The following is a 15,642-nucleotide window of genomic DNA, read 5'->3' on the forward strand; positions in this document are numbered from 1 at the left end:
TGGGGGATGTGTTACTACTGAGGTGATGGGGAATGTGTTACTGCAGAGGTGATGGGGGGATGTGTTACTGCAGAGGTGATGGGGGATGTGTTACTGCAGAGGTGATGGGGGGATGTGTTACTACTGAGGTGATGGGGGATGTGTTCCTACGGAGGTGATGGGGGATGTGTTACTACGGAGGGGATGAGGGGATGTGTTACTGCAGAGGTGATGGGGGATGTGTTACTACGGAGGGGATGAGGGGATGTGTTACTGCAGAGGTGATGGGGGGATGTGTTACTAGAGAGGTGATGGGGGGATGCGTTACTGCAGAGGTGATGGGGGGATGTGTTACTGCAGAGGTGATGGGGGGGATGTGTTACTACTGAGGTGATGGGAGGGATGTGTTAATACAGAGGGGATGGGGGATGTATTACTACTAGGGCGATGGGGGAGATGTGTTACTACAGAGATGATGAGGAGTATGTGTTACTACAGAGATGATGGGGGGATGTGTTACTACGGAGGGGATGGGGGATGTGTTACTACTGAGGTGATGGGGGATGTGTTACTACTGAGGTGATGGGGGATGTGTTACTACTGAGGTGATGGGGGATGTGTTACTACTGAGGTGATGGGGATGTGTTACTACTGAGGTAATGGGGGGATGTGTTACTACTGAGGTAATGGGGGGATGTGTTACTACAGAGGGGATGGGGGATGTATTACTACTAAGGTGATGGGGGAGATGTGTTACTACAGAGATGATGAGGAGGATGTGTTACTACAGAGATGATGGGGGGATGTGTTACTACAGAGGGGATGGGGGATGTGTTACTACGGAGGGGATGGGGGATGCTTTACTACGGAGGGGATGGGGGAGATGTGTTTCTACGGAGGGGATGGGGGGATGTGTTACTACAGAGGGGATGGGGAGATATGTTACTACGGAGGGGATGGGGAGATGTGTTACTATGGAGGTGATGTGGGAGATGTGTTACTACGGAGGTGATGGGGAGATGTGTTACTACAGAGGTGATGGTGGGGGATGTGTTACTATGGAGGGGGTGGGGGGATGTGTTACTACAGAGGTGATGGGGGAGATGTGTTACTACAGAGATGATGAGGAGGATGTGTTACTACGGAGGGGATGGGGAGATGTGTTACTACGGAGGGGATGGAGGAGATGTGTTACTACGGAGAGGATGGGGGGATGTGTTACTACGGAGGGGATGGGGGAGATGTGTTACTACGGAGGGGATGGGGGAGATGTGTTACTACAGAGGTGATGTGGGGATGTGTTACTACGGAGGTGATGGAGAGATGTGTTACTATAGAGGTGATGGGGGAGATGTGTTACTACAGAGATGATGAGGAGGATGTGTTACTACAGAGATGATGGGGGACATGTGTTACTACGGAGGGGATGGGGGATGTGTTACTACGGAGGGGATGGGGGGATGTGTTACTACGGAGGTGATGGGGATGTGTTACTACGGAGGGGATGGGGGGATGTGTTACTACAGAGGTGATGGGGGATGTGTTACTACAGAGGTGATGGGGGATGTGTTACTACGGAGGTGATGGGGGGGATGTGTTACTACGGAGGGGGTGGGGGAGATGTGTTACTACTGAGAGGATGGGGGATGTGTTACTATGGAGGGGATGGGGGATGTGTAACTACGGAGGGGATGGGGATGTGTTACTATGGAGGTGATGGGGGGATGTGTTACTACGGAGGGGATGGGGGAGATGTGTTACTACGGAGGTGATGGGGGAGATGTGTTACTACGGAGGTGATGGGGGAGATGTGTCACTACGGAGGTGATGGGGGGATGTGTTACTACGGAGGTGATGGGGGATGTGTTACTACGGAGGTGATGGGGGAGATGTGTTACTACGGAGGTGATGGAGAGATGTGTTAGTACGGAGGGGATGGGGATGTGTTACTACAGAGGTGGTGGGGGAGATGTGTTTTACTACGGAGGTGATGGGGGAGATGTGTCACTACGGAGATGATGAGGAGGATGTGTTACTACAGAGATGATGGGGGGATGTGTTACTACAGAGGGGGTGGGGGAAATGTGTTACTACGAAGGGGATGGGGGGATGTGTTACTACGGAGGTGATGGGGGTTGTGTTTTACTTTTAAAAATAAAAAGTACTGAAGGTAATCAACCTTGTTTTTATTGTGATTATATCTTTATGTGGACTACCATCTACTTACTAGTTTTATTAACATATTCATCAATTTAGTCCGTTTGTAGACACTATTTATATTTTCATTTATACAGCTTTTAGTACCAGTGTTTTTTAAATGTTTGGTTTCACTTATCAATTTACCAATTTATGAGGCTTATGTACTATATTTATTGAGACATTAAAAATATATTTTATTATATACTATTATCTCTGGTTTTATGTATCCTGCCAAGGAACCCTTTGATTTTTCCAGTTAAGGCCACACCTATATATCACTATTCAGGGCTTCTTTTTCTTTTTGGTCCGTTTGGTCTGCACACTATTACCATCATTGCGGTAATAGTGCACGTAAATACAGTTATTACGGTACTTTTAACGCCTGGTTAATATTACTGTAATAACGGTAATATGTTTAACGCGGCAGTATTTCGGGGGGAATTGAATTCCCCCCTTAGTGGTAAATAATGAAAAAAACACTGCATATTTTTTTGTAACCGTGTCCCTTTAAATATTTGTACCTCTTATAAATGAAGCTTTGACTTATATGTATTTTTCCTTTCTCAGTGAGGAGACGGGTGATTTTTTCGATAGAATGAGAAGTGTACTTCAGAAACAAGAGAGCATGCAGCGGTATTGGAGGACGGAGGTACCGTATGTTCAGATGTTTGTGCCATTGTAATTGCTCAGTTCTTAAAATAGCCAAACCACAGCTGTAATGATGAAGGGAATAACCTGTCATGAAGACACACAGAAAGGTGCTTGCTATCTACTGCAATGTGAAAAAAACACAATGGTGACACATTCAATGCCAATCAATTTACTATGACAGGAAAACAGTGTGAGGGACAGCAGTATTCCCTGGGAACATGCCCAATGGGACTTAGGCCCTGTTTCCTAAGTGGTGCTGCACTTAGATTTAAAATAATTCAAATGGGCTACTAGCAAGCAAGTCACAGTTTTATGAATTGTACAAGCAAAAGAAAACTACACAGTAAACACTGCTCTCTTGATAAAAGTTTTTCATTTTGGGGGGAGACGTCATTCAAATAGTAGCGTCGGTAAAGGTCCCAGGGCTCTGGTGCAGGATTCCCACCCCTAATGTGTTTTTACACATCGGGCAGCCTTTATCACCTGGCACTTTTTTCTGCCTGGAGATTTTTTTCAATCTTTGGTGAACTGTGCTTAGAAATGCACTTCTTGCCAAATTTGCAGCTCCCTCCTCAAAAAGTATAGGATCTAACTAACTGACCCTCAGCTGGCACAAAACGCAACCCCTTTTTGAATAGTGGTTCGCCCTTCTGCACAGCAATGAGAACCCTAACATGTGCCCTCTTCACCTCTTCGGGGGGAACTCAGTTAGAAGCGATGTGCCACAGAGTTCCTCCAGAGGGATCCACCAAGGCATTCTCTGGTAATATCACTTTTATCAATATGATGAACGGTTCTGGATGATAAATGCCAGATATACCATACACCAATAATTAGTGGGAAAACCACACATTATATGCTAAATATTTCTCACTTCCTACCCTAATTTTAATATTTCAGGTCTAAGGAATTAAATTTCTTTTTTAAAGACACGCAATAAAATTTAGATTTTATTTGATCACAGTTATTGTGTTTGGCCACTTGTGGATTGATGAATCAGATCTTAAAGAACATGCCTAAATCATTATTTAAGGAGCGCCTCTCTTTACAGTAGTACTTTCTAGTACTTTATATTGGCAAAACCTTCTGGTGTCTGTAACACAGATCCAGTATGTGCAATTGTACACATATACAAGTGTTACAATGTGCAAAACATGCTCTTTGTAATTTGCTGTAATTGGCTGTAATCTTTCAATTTTTCATTTACAGTGAAAGTAACATGGCTAAATCAAAGGCCATACAATCATCATCAAATATTTACATAGCGCCACTAATTCCGCAGCGCTGTACAGAGAACTCATTCACATCAGTCCCTGCCCCATTGGAGCTTACAGTCTAAATTCCCTAACACACACACACAGACAGAGATACTAAGGTCAATTTGATAGCAGCCAATTAACCCACCCATATGTTTTTGGAGTGTGGGAGGAAACCGGAGCACCCGGAGGAAACCCACGCAAACACGTGGAGAACATACAAACTCCACACAGATAAGGTCATGGTTGGGAATCGAACCCATAACCCAAGGTAAGGAATCTCCACCCTTTGAGCTGAGATTTCAACCTTAACATCACTATGTTAAGGTTGAAATCTCAGCTCAAAGGGTGGAGATTCCTTACCTTGATATGGGTCAAAGTGCGCAGCGAGGTGATGTCCGATGGCACATTGCTTTAAAGTGAATCTCCCCCAAAGTCTAATAATTTAAGCATATTGATTTTACTGAAGAAATAAACAATTTCATTTTACACCACATATTAAAAAACATTTTGGTTATTATTCCCTTTACAAATATGTTTTTAGACATCTCTCATGTTGTTGCTGACCCTTCTTTTCTATTCGCTTTGTTCACAGTACTAATTTATGCAGTATTTTGAGTACTAGGTTGCATTTCACTTGAGCAGATGGTCACAATAGAAAATATAAGTTATTGTTAGTTTATGGTAGACTCTTTTTTTTTTTTTTCTTTCCAGGGTGTTTTAAATAACAACATCCCACCTCCTCACGAGAATACTGGTGAACACAGAGCAGCAGACAAGCTGATAATGTCCAAAAGAGAGGTAATTTATACTTAAAAACAAAACCGATAGAACCACCTTTGGCTGTACAGAGGGGAATGTTTGTTGGAGAAGGGATTATCCAAAAGTTTACAGCCCCTGGGGATCAACCTGGGATCACAAAAATAAGAATAACGCAATAAGAAAATAAAGGTAAATTTTGATGATTAAATGGTTCAAATAAAATTAACCAACCCCTGTGCAGAGGAAAAGCTGGTTGGCGTGGCAGTCACCTGCTTAAAGTAAGGTAAAAATATTCAAATGGCAAAAGAAAAAGTAATCATAAATGTAGTTTAAATATCATTTTCTGCACCAACGAGTCGGTAGGACACATGGTATTAAAATGCAAAATTTGCAGTAAACCATAGCTTTCAGCTTTTATCTGTCTAATGCATTCCTTATTGATAGACATTTTATTTATAGGTGGGTAATGGTAGTATAAGAGGACACCGGTGAAGGTATTATTAGCCGCAATGGCTGGTCAAAGGCCAGGTGCCTGGGGGCATACAAAGAGCTACATAGAGACTGCAGATTTAGGAACGCCTTATGAATGATAACGCTGGTAGTGTAATCTTCTCAGCTGGGGACCCGGTGCTATCTCTATGATAACAATACAGAAGAATGCTTTCCCTTTCCATTAAAACACATATTTATTTTCTTTTAAGCTGGAAATGCTGTATGAAGAAATGGTCTATACACTAGTCTACATGGCCGGTGTGGTGTCTTCGGAACACATTGCCAGTGAAGAAGAACTGTTTTATTACCTTCAAATGGTATGTCACCTCTCCCTGCATCTATTTACATAACGCTGCTGTTCCTTGGAATAATTCTCTCCTGACCTTTCCTATGCAGCCTATATACTGTATATTTACTTATGTTGCTATGTGGCTGTGTGTCTTGTACATCAGCACCACAGACAGCTCACTTAATGTAGGCAGCAGCTAATCTCTTACTTTCCTGTACAGTGTGTTACTACTCTGCATTGCAGGATAGACAAATCAAGCTATCATTAATGTTATCATGATAACATGCAGTGCTGTTCTTGTATTATGTGCCATGTAGACCTTTTGTAATGCTGATTCGCCTGGCAGTGTTTCCAGTGATCACAAATAGTTTAGAGTGTTTGAGCTCAAAGCTTTATGTTTCTTAATGTGTAACACATGAACCAGCACTTATCTTATTAGGTAGAAGCCTAATTAAAAAATTGCAAAGATTATAAGGAACCCACTCCATATGTATTGTGCTTATAATATATCATATATTAAGCTCACTTGGATTTACTGAAGGTGCTGGAACGCTAACATGCAGCAGCAACATTCAGATACTTGTTACTTTCGGTCTTGGGAGATTCAAGCTCAAATTAGAAAACTATTATAAAATATGTTACTGTTTTATCGTAATTAACCTCTAGATTCACAAAGTAGCTGTCTTTGCTGTGAACAGACACAAGGACAATTTAAACATTTGGGGCCTGAATCATTAAGAAACATAAATGACGATACGTGCCGTATTTTGCAAAAAAAAAAACCTCTGCGCATGTCCAGTACTGGATCATGCACCAGTGAACGCAGCAGCGTCCAGTTCATCTTTGAGCGTAAAGGACCCTAACTACAGCTTACGATTTCAATGGCGGAACGGAGAGGGGAATAGGCGTATGCATGTATTCAATGTACAGTATGGGCGTGCCAAGCTCGAGCACACGCAGCGTTCGATTCAAGCTCATGTTTTTTCTTTGTTTCCTGTTGTATCACTTGCACCAGCTACAGGTCTGGTGTAAGTGGCAATTACTAGTGATGATGGTTGTGTTAGAACTTGTTTTACAATCAGGAGCAACTGTAAAAATGCATTTTATGTACAGTAGGCATTTGTATCATCCTATTAAATGTGTTTTATGGGGTGGGGGAATGAAAAAATGGAGAATTTTATTATTTATTTTGGACCTCATTTCGAGTCGGACGGATAGTCCGTGTAAGAAGTGTAGGAGTGGGAGTGTGCCGCAGCTTGGTAGGGTATTACGAGTGGCAAGCAACCCCATTTGCGTCCCATTTTTAATACCCTATGGAGCTGCGAGCAGTTCCTGCAGCTAGCTAACGCTTGTGCCACCTAATTCCTACCGCACAGCTTTAGCCCTGGTTTGACGTATGTTGCGTCTGCGCCTCACTGCGACTAGGATGTATTTACATGGTCACAACTTCACAATTCCGCGTTCCTCCCATTCTCTCGTAGTGAGTCGCAAGCTGTCGCAAGTGTTAATTGCATCCAAGATGCAGGCGGATTTGGTGCTTTCTGCACATGCGTGGTAGTGTTTTTTTGTTGGATGCGCCTAAAACGGACTTTGTGTCCGACTCTAAATGAGGTCCTTTATGTCCACTTTTTGCAAAAGGAGCAACCAACGAGAACCAATGAGAACCATCAAAATATTGTGTTCCTTACCACTGGTTTAAACCAATGCCAGCACTTAAATCGTATCCAGGTACACCCTCCTGCTGGGCAGGTTAAACTATATGCATGTTAGTAGCTGTCATCTTCAGTAAAAGCTAATGAGCACGATATTGGGATTATTCACATGGGTAAATTGGCTTCTTGTGAAATGTCATTTGAAGAGTGAGCACAATAATGGTTTGTGATAGTGAGTGATCCACAAACAACAGATCTGTACAAATACACAAGTGTCGTTGTAGCATGATGTCGCAGATAACTACACTGTAGTAAAGTTCAGATGTGTTTTTAATACAATATGTACTATGGTTGACTTGCATGTATCTTAGGCATAGATACTATGAAATATTTACCTTCTTAATAAAATGATGTCCTTCCTCTTCCTGTATGTCTGATGTGCCACCGGACTAATGTGTTTCATTAGTAGACATGGAACAGCTGGAGCCCTGGTGCAGATTGAATCATTGCTAAAGTCACATCCAGTTAATGGTTTTTTTATGTGCAAACACAGAACACTCGAGTAGACTGATGTTTGTGCAAAACTGTTCTCCATCTGATTCCTATTCATTTTAGTTGTTTCAGTTTTGCTGTGGATGTGTTTAAATCACAGTCTAAAAGGTTTGGTTCCTGTCGGATGGGCATGTTATTACCTATGAATCTACACCTGCGGATAAGTTGAGTAAAGGCATGACAGCTTACTGCATGTAATGCCAATGTCATGCCTCTGCACGTAGTAAATGACTTTACTTTATCTTCATACGTTATACTTTATATCTCTTGTCAAATGGGCTTGAATAGACACAATGGGCCTGATTCCTCTTCGAACGCAACCTGCGCGCAAGTTGCATTTTTTTTAAAGAGCACGGAACTCGAGCGCACCTGCGTCCGTATTCAAATCCAAGCGGATCTCAAGATACGTTTCCATTTGAATCTGGGTGTAAGTACGCTCTGACTAAACAGTACTTGTCGTATGTTGTCGTATGTCCCATTAAAATGTGTGTATACATTTTTTTTAAAAAAAATAAACAGCTCATAATACGATAATCATTAATAAAAATATGTTTTAATTTTTTTTTTATTTAGGATTTTCTTAATGCGTCTTGTACATACAACAAATTTTTATAGTTCCTATTACTTCCATATGCATGTTCTGTGTTAGCTAGTGACACGCATATGTGTAGTTTTTAATATAAAGACTATGCCGTGCCAGTCCTCACTATCAGCAGGCACTTACACCTGCCCTGTAAGTGGTGCAAATGACACAGCTAAAACACACATGTGTACAAGATGCCCACAACTTGAATCGCCACATCTATGTTGGCACGCCCTCACCATGTACAGTATGAACATTGCCTACGTCCCTCTACCCTTACCTCCCCCGTTCCACCCTTCAAGTCATAGGCCAGTGTTGGCTAACCTGTGACACTCCAGGTGTTGTGAAACTACAAGTCCCAGCATGCTTTGCCAATATATAGCAGCTTATTGCTGGAAGGGTTTGCTGGGACTTGTAGTTTCGCAACACCTGGAGTGTCACAGGTTAGCCAACACTGTCATAGGCAGTAGTGTCATTTGCCTTCAGGCATGAATTGCACACAATTGCGTTGATTAGCATAAGGTCTGTTCCTGAGCAAGCACAGAGTTGTTTTACACAAGATACAGCACCCAAAGGGACTTATAACCGAAGAGGAATCAGACCCAACATGTAAATCTATATTTATGGGTCTGATTTATCGAACAATAAATCCAGCTCTGACTAATGTACTGTATTAACATTTTATTTATCCAACTCCTATGCACTTCCAATAACCACAAACAAATGTACAAAATATTATGTAATATTTGTTATTTGTAATCTGTCATCCATGCTCTCATCATCTCCCGCCTCGACTACTGCAACCTCCTCCTCACTGTCCTCCCCTGCTCCCACCTCGCCCCCCTCCGCTCTATACTTAATGCGGCCGCGAGACTCATCTTCCTCTCACGGCGCTCCTCCTCTGCCTCCCCTCTCTGTCTTGCCTTACACTGACTCCCCTTCCCCTACAGAATCCTTTTCAAACTCCTCACCACCACTTACAAGGCTCTCTCCCAGTCTACTGCCCCTTATATCTCTAACCTCCTCTCCATCCACACTCCCGCCCGTTCCCTGCGCTCAGGCAATGATCGCCGCCTCTCCTCCACTCTGATTACTTCTTCCCACTCTAGAATACAAGACTTCTCCCGAGTTGCCCCCCTTCAATGGAACGACCTCCCTCGCTCCATCCATCTCTCACCCAATCTGTGCTCCTTCAAGAGGGCACTTAAAACTCACCTGTTCCTTAAGGCCTACCAACCATCCACTTAACCTCTCACCTCTTCTGTTTCTCCCCTGGCTCCTTTTTACTCTCCCCTTTGCTTCACTGGCTCCCTCTTGTGCCTTATTTTGTCTACCCTCCCTTAGGATGTAAGCTCGTATGAGCAGGGCCCCTCTCCCCTCCTGTCTCCACACCTGTTCTTCCGCTCCGTCTTTACAGTATTTGCCTGCCTAGATTTTCTGAAGTTCTGGTACTTTGTGTTTATTGTTCTGTATTGTTTTACCCTGTATAGTGTACTGTTTGTGCTGTGTACGGCGCTGCGGAAACCTTGTGGTGCAAAAAAACAAATAATTGATAATAATAATATTAATATTTATATAAGTGATTTGGAATCATTGTGTGTTGAGGTCCACTGTGCATCTACAAAAACCTTGCCCAGCAGACAGGTCCCGCATGCTGATTTCTCAGGCTCTGTGAACTCAAAAGGTCACTATTAGCTAATTAGTGATAAAACCTATGACAATTGTTTTGCTGCATATTCTCATTAAGACTGATGGAGTAAAGCTACAGAGATAACAGCTGCCGCTCTAGCACCTAGGAACGTTTGTTTCACTAGGAAAACAGTAGATATGCCTTGCAGAATTTTATATGTAAAAGAGAATGTGCCGATATGGTAATTTGATCAGTTTTGACATTTAAAAAATGAAAATCTGTTTGGCCAGTGATCACCATCGTCTTGTTTTGAGATCAACCAACATATTGCTGAAACCAGGAATCAGTAGCTTGTACTGCACTGGACAAATTAAATACAGAGGTGGGTGACTCCTGCATTTAGCTCACATGCCTGTTTGCAGTGGATACTATGCAAGTATGCAACATCTGTTCAAACCAATTGCAATGAGGCTACTCCATATGTATCCAATTGTTGATCTGACAACGCTAAAATTAAACATGTTTTGAAGTGACACAGTGCTGCTATAGGGAGAATTACTGTTTTTTTAAGAACTTGGGCTGTACGTTCAGTTCTGACCATAGTGCTATTTGCATGCTGTTTGTATGTTCTCCCAAATTTAATTTCCTCCGGAGCTGCCTGTGTCCTGATTGCTGTCCGGCTACAAACTAGAGATTGATTCATTGGGAGCAGTACACCCATTATATAGGTTTTCACCTTGATTCAAAAATCTCCAAGATTCACATTATATTAATGCATACCAAGAAAGGCAGAACATTTTAGGTAAGTATTTATCTATGGGAGCAACATTTATTACTTAATTGTTGATGTAACAGTTGATTATAGTGGCAACATTTATTATTAAATCATGCGCCTAACATATATTCATTTATTTCTGGGCAACATATATCGATTAATTATGGGTGTAACATTTAATATTAAATTATACGGGCAACATTTATAGCGCACACTTGCGGCATGACAAGTAAGAGTATGCACTTACGCCCACGTTCATGCTGGCACTTGTAGTTCTACAAGCACCAGAATGCAATAATATACATCGGTTGTCAGTGCATTCTGGCACTTGCAGTGCCACAAATGGTTGCTATGTATTTTGCCCAACACCTAGGGGTACCAGGAGGGGACTAGTATTCCCTAGTTGCAGATGCCCAACATTTTTTAAGGGAAGCAAATCGCCACACATTAGACGTGCTTTGAGCCTGCAAAAGTGTGATTAGGATCAGAAAACAATGGTACGCTGTTTGTTACATTATCTGTGCCTTTAAGCAGAAATTCCGTAGGCAGACATGGCACAAACACTGTGTTGTGATATAAAGCAGACGAGAGAGACAAAGGCAATTGGCCCTGAAAATGTCATTCTGCATTTGCTGAGCTGCAACAAATGGCAGCTTACAGTCAGGTGCACTGGATAATTAGACTCCAAGCATACTCCTGGCTTTGTACTTTTATTTATAACCATGCTTTCTTACGCTTCTGTTACTCTGACACCAACTGGTAAAAAAATACATTTTATTTTCACAGGTTTTTGGAATGAGTGAGAGTGATCATGAATCCATTCTGATGCGTGTCAAAGAGTCAAAGGTAAAGTGACGTCTTATCTGAGAATACCGCTGTCTTATGTGCTCTCCTCTAACCTGAGGGCTGAAATGTGAATAGCATAGTAATATTAAAATGATTACCGAACAATCATGGTTTCCATTTATGAAGAATGTTGCACAAGAAAATGTACTGTAACTCATAGCGAGGCATTTCCTTTCATTTATAGCTGTACAAGAAATGGCCTAGATCAGGGTTTCCCAAACCCAGTCCTCAGGGCTCCCTAACAGTGCAGGTTTTCCATATCTCCTTGCTGGTGCACAGGAGTATTCATTACTGACTGACACATTGTAACAGATCCACAGGTGGTCCTAATTATGTCACATGTGATCCAGAAAACCTGCACTGTTGGGGAGCCCTGAGGACTGGGTTTGGGAAACCCTGGCCTAGATGTTACAGGTTACAACACCTTATCCATAGGCACCAGTTTTCATCAGTATCCAACACTGGAGTTGAATATGATCATTGTGAAAGCACAACAAGAGAAATACACTGAATAACGGCATAAGCTAAAATGTAGTATAGGTAAAAAAAAATGATGGAAAAATAATAAGCATACAATAAATTGTTTGTATTCGTTGTGTTTCATATCACAGTTAGTTTCACCTTTTATTTGTTTTTCTTAAAAACAATTTTATCTTTACCTGCAAGGATCTAAGATAAGACTGTGGCCTTGTATTTAAAAACTAATGTACATGATGATGTTTTATGAATCAACAAATGTAATCATTATTAACAGCAAAATAAACAAGCCATACACTCCAAAAGTCCTGATTTTAGTGCCACAATCCCAATTTCTAGCTATCAAAGCATATGTAGATGGTCAGAATGGGGCTTGGTGTCACAACACAGGGAATGGTATATAGTCACCATTCAGTGAGAGAATGGGCATATGGAATATGTTCAGCCAGGAAGAGATGAACATGGGTTCTGGACCTGTAGTTTGGATAAAGACAAATTGTACTATTCCTGTTACAAAGCTTTGATTAATTTAGCTTTGAATAACTTGAAACCTTTGTTCAAGAAAACAGCATTCTCTGCAATGGCGTTCCATTCACTGCAATTATGCTTTCTCCACCTTAGTGGTATCCATTAGTTTCAGCTGTGGCCATCACAACATGTAAGAATTAGAGACTTGCAAGTTCTCTAGTATATGCTTTTTTTTTATATATAACTATCACATCACCCTGTAAAACAATGTCACCGTAGGGCCTATTTTGTGCTGGCATGCACATGAACACAGTCTTGTTACCTCTTTTGGCCCCATAATCTTTAATATTTAAAGGTCATTTTTAAAGTCCTCCCGGCATATATCATACATTTTTTTTTTTATCTGCAAATTAAGCACAGCGTTATATGGTGATAGGAAAAACAGGGAAGGCATCAAGACAAGAATTTATTTACAGGAATGAAAGTCGCACAAAAACTAATTACAGAATCTGCAGTATTTTAAAAGACCTCATACAACTATTAATAATTATACAGGTATAAACAAGTAAATAAAACTACAACGTATTAGTCAAGAGTCAAGAGCACACAAGATCCTGTTTTGTTTGCTAATGGACTGAAATGGCTAATAATAACACAAAGTATGGAGAGGTATCTATCGCGCACACATGAGCTCAAGTGGAGGTCTACAAGTTAATGTTGCATGGTACAGAGAGTAAATTAGCTTGTTGTGGTGGGAAAAACATACATAAGTGTTATTCAGTTAATAGCATATAGCTTTACTTGCCGAGAAGGCGAACCTACAGATGAGGTAAAAATATGAAACTAACCAAGGTAAACATTTGTACAGGCCAAGTAGTTCACGGTAAGAGTTTACCTACAGCAACAATATAATACTCTCATGGTATGTGCACTTTGGCTATAGTAATCATAGGGCAGATTATTTATGTTTTGCTTGCTTTTAGTTATGGAGCTCTGTTATCTGTTCTTGTAGAGAAACATTCATTTCTATGGTATTTCTTTTATAATCATACACAGCCTAATAGATTCTTTATTATCTCTATGCCGCATCTGAGCAAGTTATGTCCTTCTAACAACTGCTCCTTATTTTTTGTCTTCAAGCCGTGCCTGTTCAGTTATGCCGGCATAGTTTGTTTAATTAAATAACTGCATTGTCATGACATTGTTTTAGTGTTACTAAAAAACAAAAGGTTGTATTTAATTTAAATTACCATTGTGCAATGCTTCTGCGCTCACAATGTCACAATGTGTTTGCACATTTGTCTTGGAAAAGTCAACAGACGCTTCCATTTAATAAAGATTTGTGCTGATAGCTCCGTGTCTTACAAATTACTGTACTGGGAGGAGGTGACATATTTGGTGCAGTGGCTTTAAGAAATGCAAATTAGTTTAAATTAAAAAAACAAAGACGCTAATAACACAGTGGTTGGGAAATTACCTACAGTTATTGCAGTTATAGAAAATGTGTTACACTAATGTGGAGATGAGACATTGTGTGGATGGATAGGTGATTGCAGAACAGGGAGACATATGTCATTATTGACAAGGGTTTGCTTAAGAAAACAAAGATATGATGCTATTAAATGTATTTCGAATATATTTTCTGCGGGGGGAAAAAAATGAACATCACGATGAGAGGCCTCTGTAATTACATTTACTGTAATGCATAGATAAGTCTCTGGAGACACCAGTCTGAACCATAGATTCATTTGCTTATAGTCATCATCATCTATTGATATAGCGCCACTAATTCCGCAGCACTGTACAGAGAACTCACATCAGTCCCTGCCCCATTGGAGCTTATAGTCTAAACTTCCTAACACACACACACACACACACACACACAGACTAGGGTCAATTTGATAGCTGCCAATAAACCTGCTACTATGTTTTTGGAGTGTGGGAGGAAACCAGAGCACCTGGAGGAAACCCACGCAAACACAGGAAGAACATACAAACTCCACACATATAAAGCCAAGGTTGGGAATTGAACTCAACACCCCAGTGCTATTTGAAAAGTATCCCATTTTTGTAGCTGGTATGTTTGATTTTCGTTTTAGTGTAGCCCCATTTTCACTGATACAAGCAGAAGCGTTACCAATGTGCCTTATTGCTAGTGTTTCAAAATATTTCAGTGTACTGGAAAGGCGTCCAGATGTGAGAAAAGCAACACCTATAGAAAATTGTTTAGGCAGCAAGATTAACTCACTCATACACTGACCTTATTACCTTGATGGCTATTGTCTGGTAGGACCTGGTGAATAATATAGTTTTAAGGCCTGGCCTAGGATACAAAATCATCATCATCAATCTCAAAATAACGTTGTTATAAACTAATTCCTAAGTTGCCGTTCCAAATGTATTGGTACTGACCTGCAGTAGTACATTTTGGAGGTCCTAAATTATATGGATACAATTGTAAATGAGACACTACCAATAACATGCTATATTGTTATTTTTGGTATGGAAGAGATTATTAGGTCTGACTGAGTACGGACTCTCTCTTACAGGGCTGTCCAAATGGGTATTTGCTGACCAGATGTGACCTTCCCAAGTTAATTGTTGCCGCCATCTTTCCTGACAAATTCCAAAGCCTTGACTTCATATTTTAAAAGTATATGCACACGAGCACATATATATGGCATACATACTGTACACATGTTCTGCTTCATGAACATTCTTTTATGCTACCGCTGAATCAGAATATACCTACAAGGTCCACAACTCATAACAGAATGCAATAACATTCTCTTTTATTGTGAACACAAGTTAACTAGATATACATTTACAATAATCTTGTTCAATAGGGTTCAGTTGTATTGTTGTGTGCTTTTTATGCACGTAGAACAGATGTTCTTTGGATCATTCTATGATGTGATATTTTTATTATTTCCCATATTCCCCATTCCATTGTTGTACTCCTCTAATGTTCTGCTGTTAGAATTGTAATAAATAAGTTATTGGAGGAAAAATAAGGTTGTTTTTCTAAAGG

At 40.8% G+C, this 15,642-nt stretch overlaps 1 protein-coding gene across 1 annotated transcript in view; it reads left to right on the top strand.

Annotated features, from left to right (window-relative positions):
- Positions 1-15,642, top strand: part of BAIAP3 (BAI1 associated protein 3) — a 216,230-nt gene that overhangs the window by 114,582 nt on the left and 86,006 nt on the right. Inside the window, exons 3-6 of the mRNA XM_075179602.1 lie at positions 2,746-2,827; positions 4,800-4,886; positions 5,549-5,656; positions 11,607-11,666. Of these exons, the coding sequence (XP_075035703.1) occupies positions 2,746-2,827; positions 4,800-4,886; positions 5,549-5,656; positions 11,607-11,666 (337 nt within the window). The remainder of the gene's footprint in view (positions 1-2,745; positions 2,828-4,799; positions 4,887-5,548; positions 5,657-11,606; positions 11,667-15,642) is intronic.

Source organism: Mixophyes fleayi, chromosome 7 (assembly GCF_038048845.1).
Source record: "Mixophyes fleayi isolate aMixFle1 chromosome 7, aMixFle1.hap1, whole genome shotgun sequence".
NCBI lineage: Eukaryota > Metazoa > Chordata > Amphibia > Anura > Limnodynastidae > Mixophyes > Mixophyes fleayi.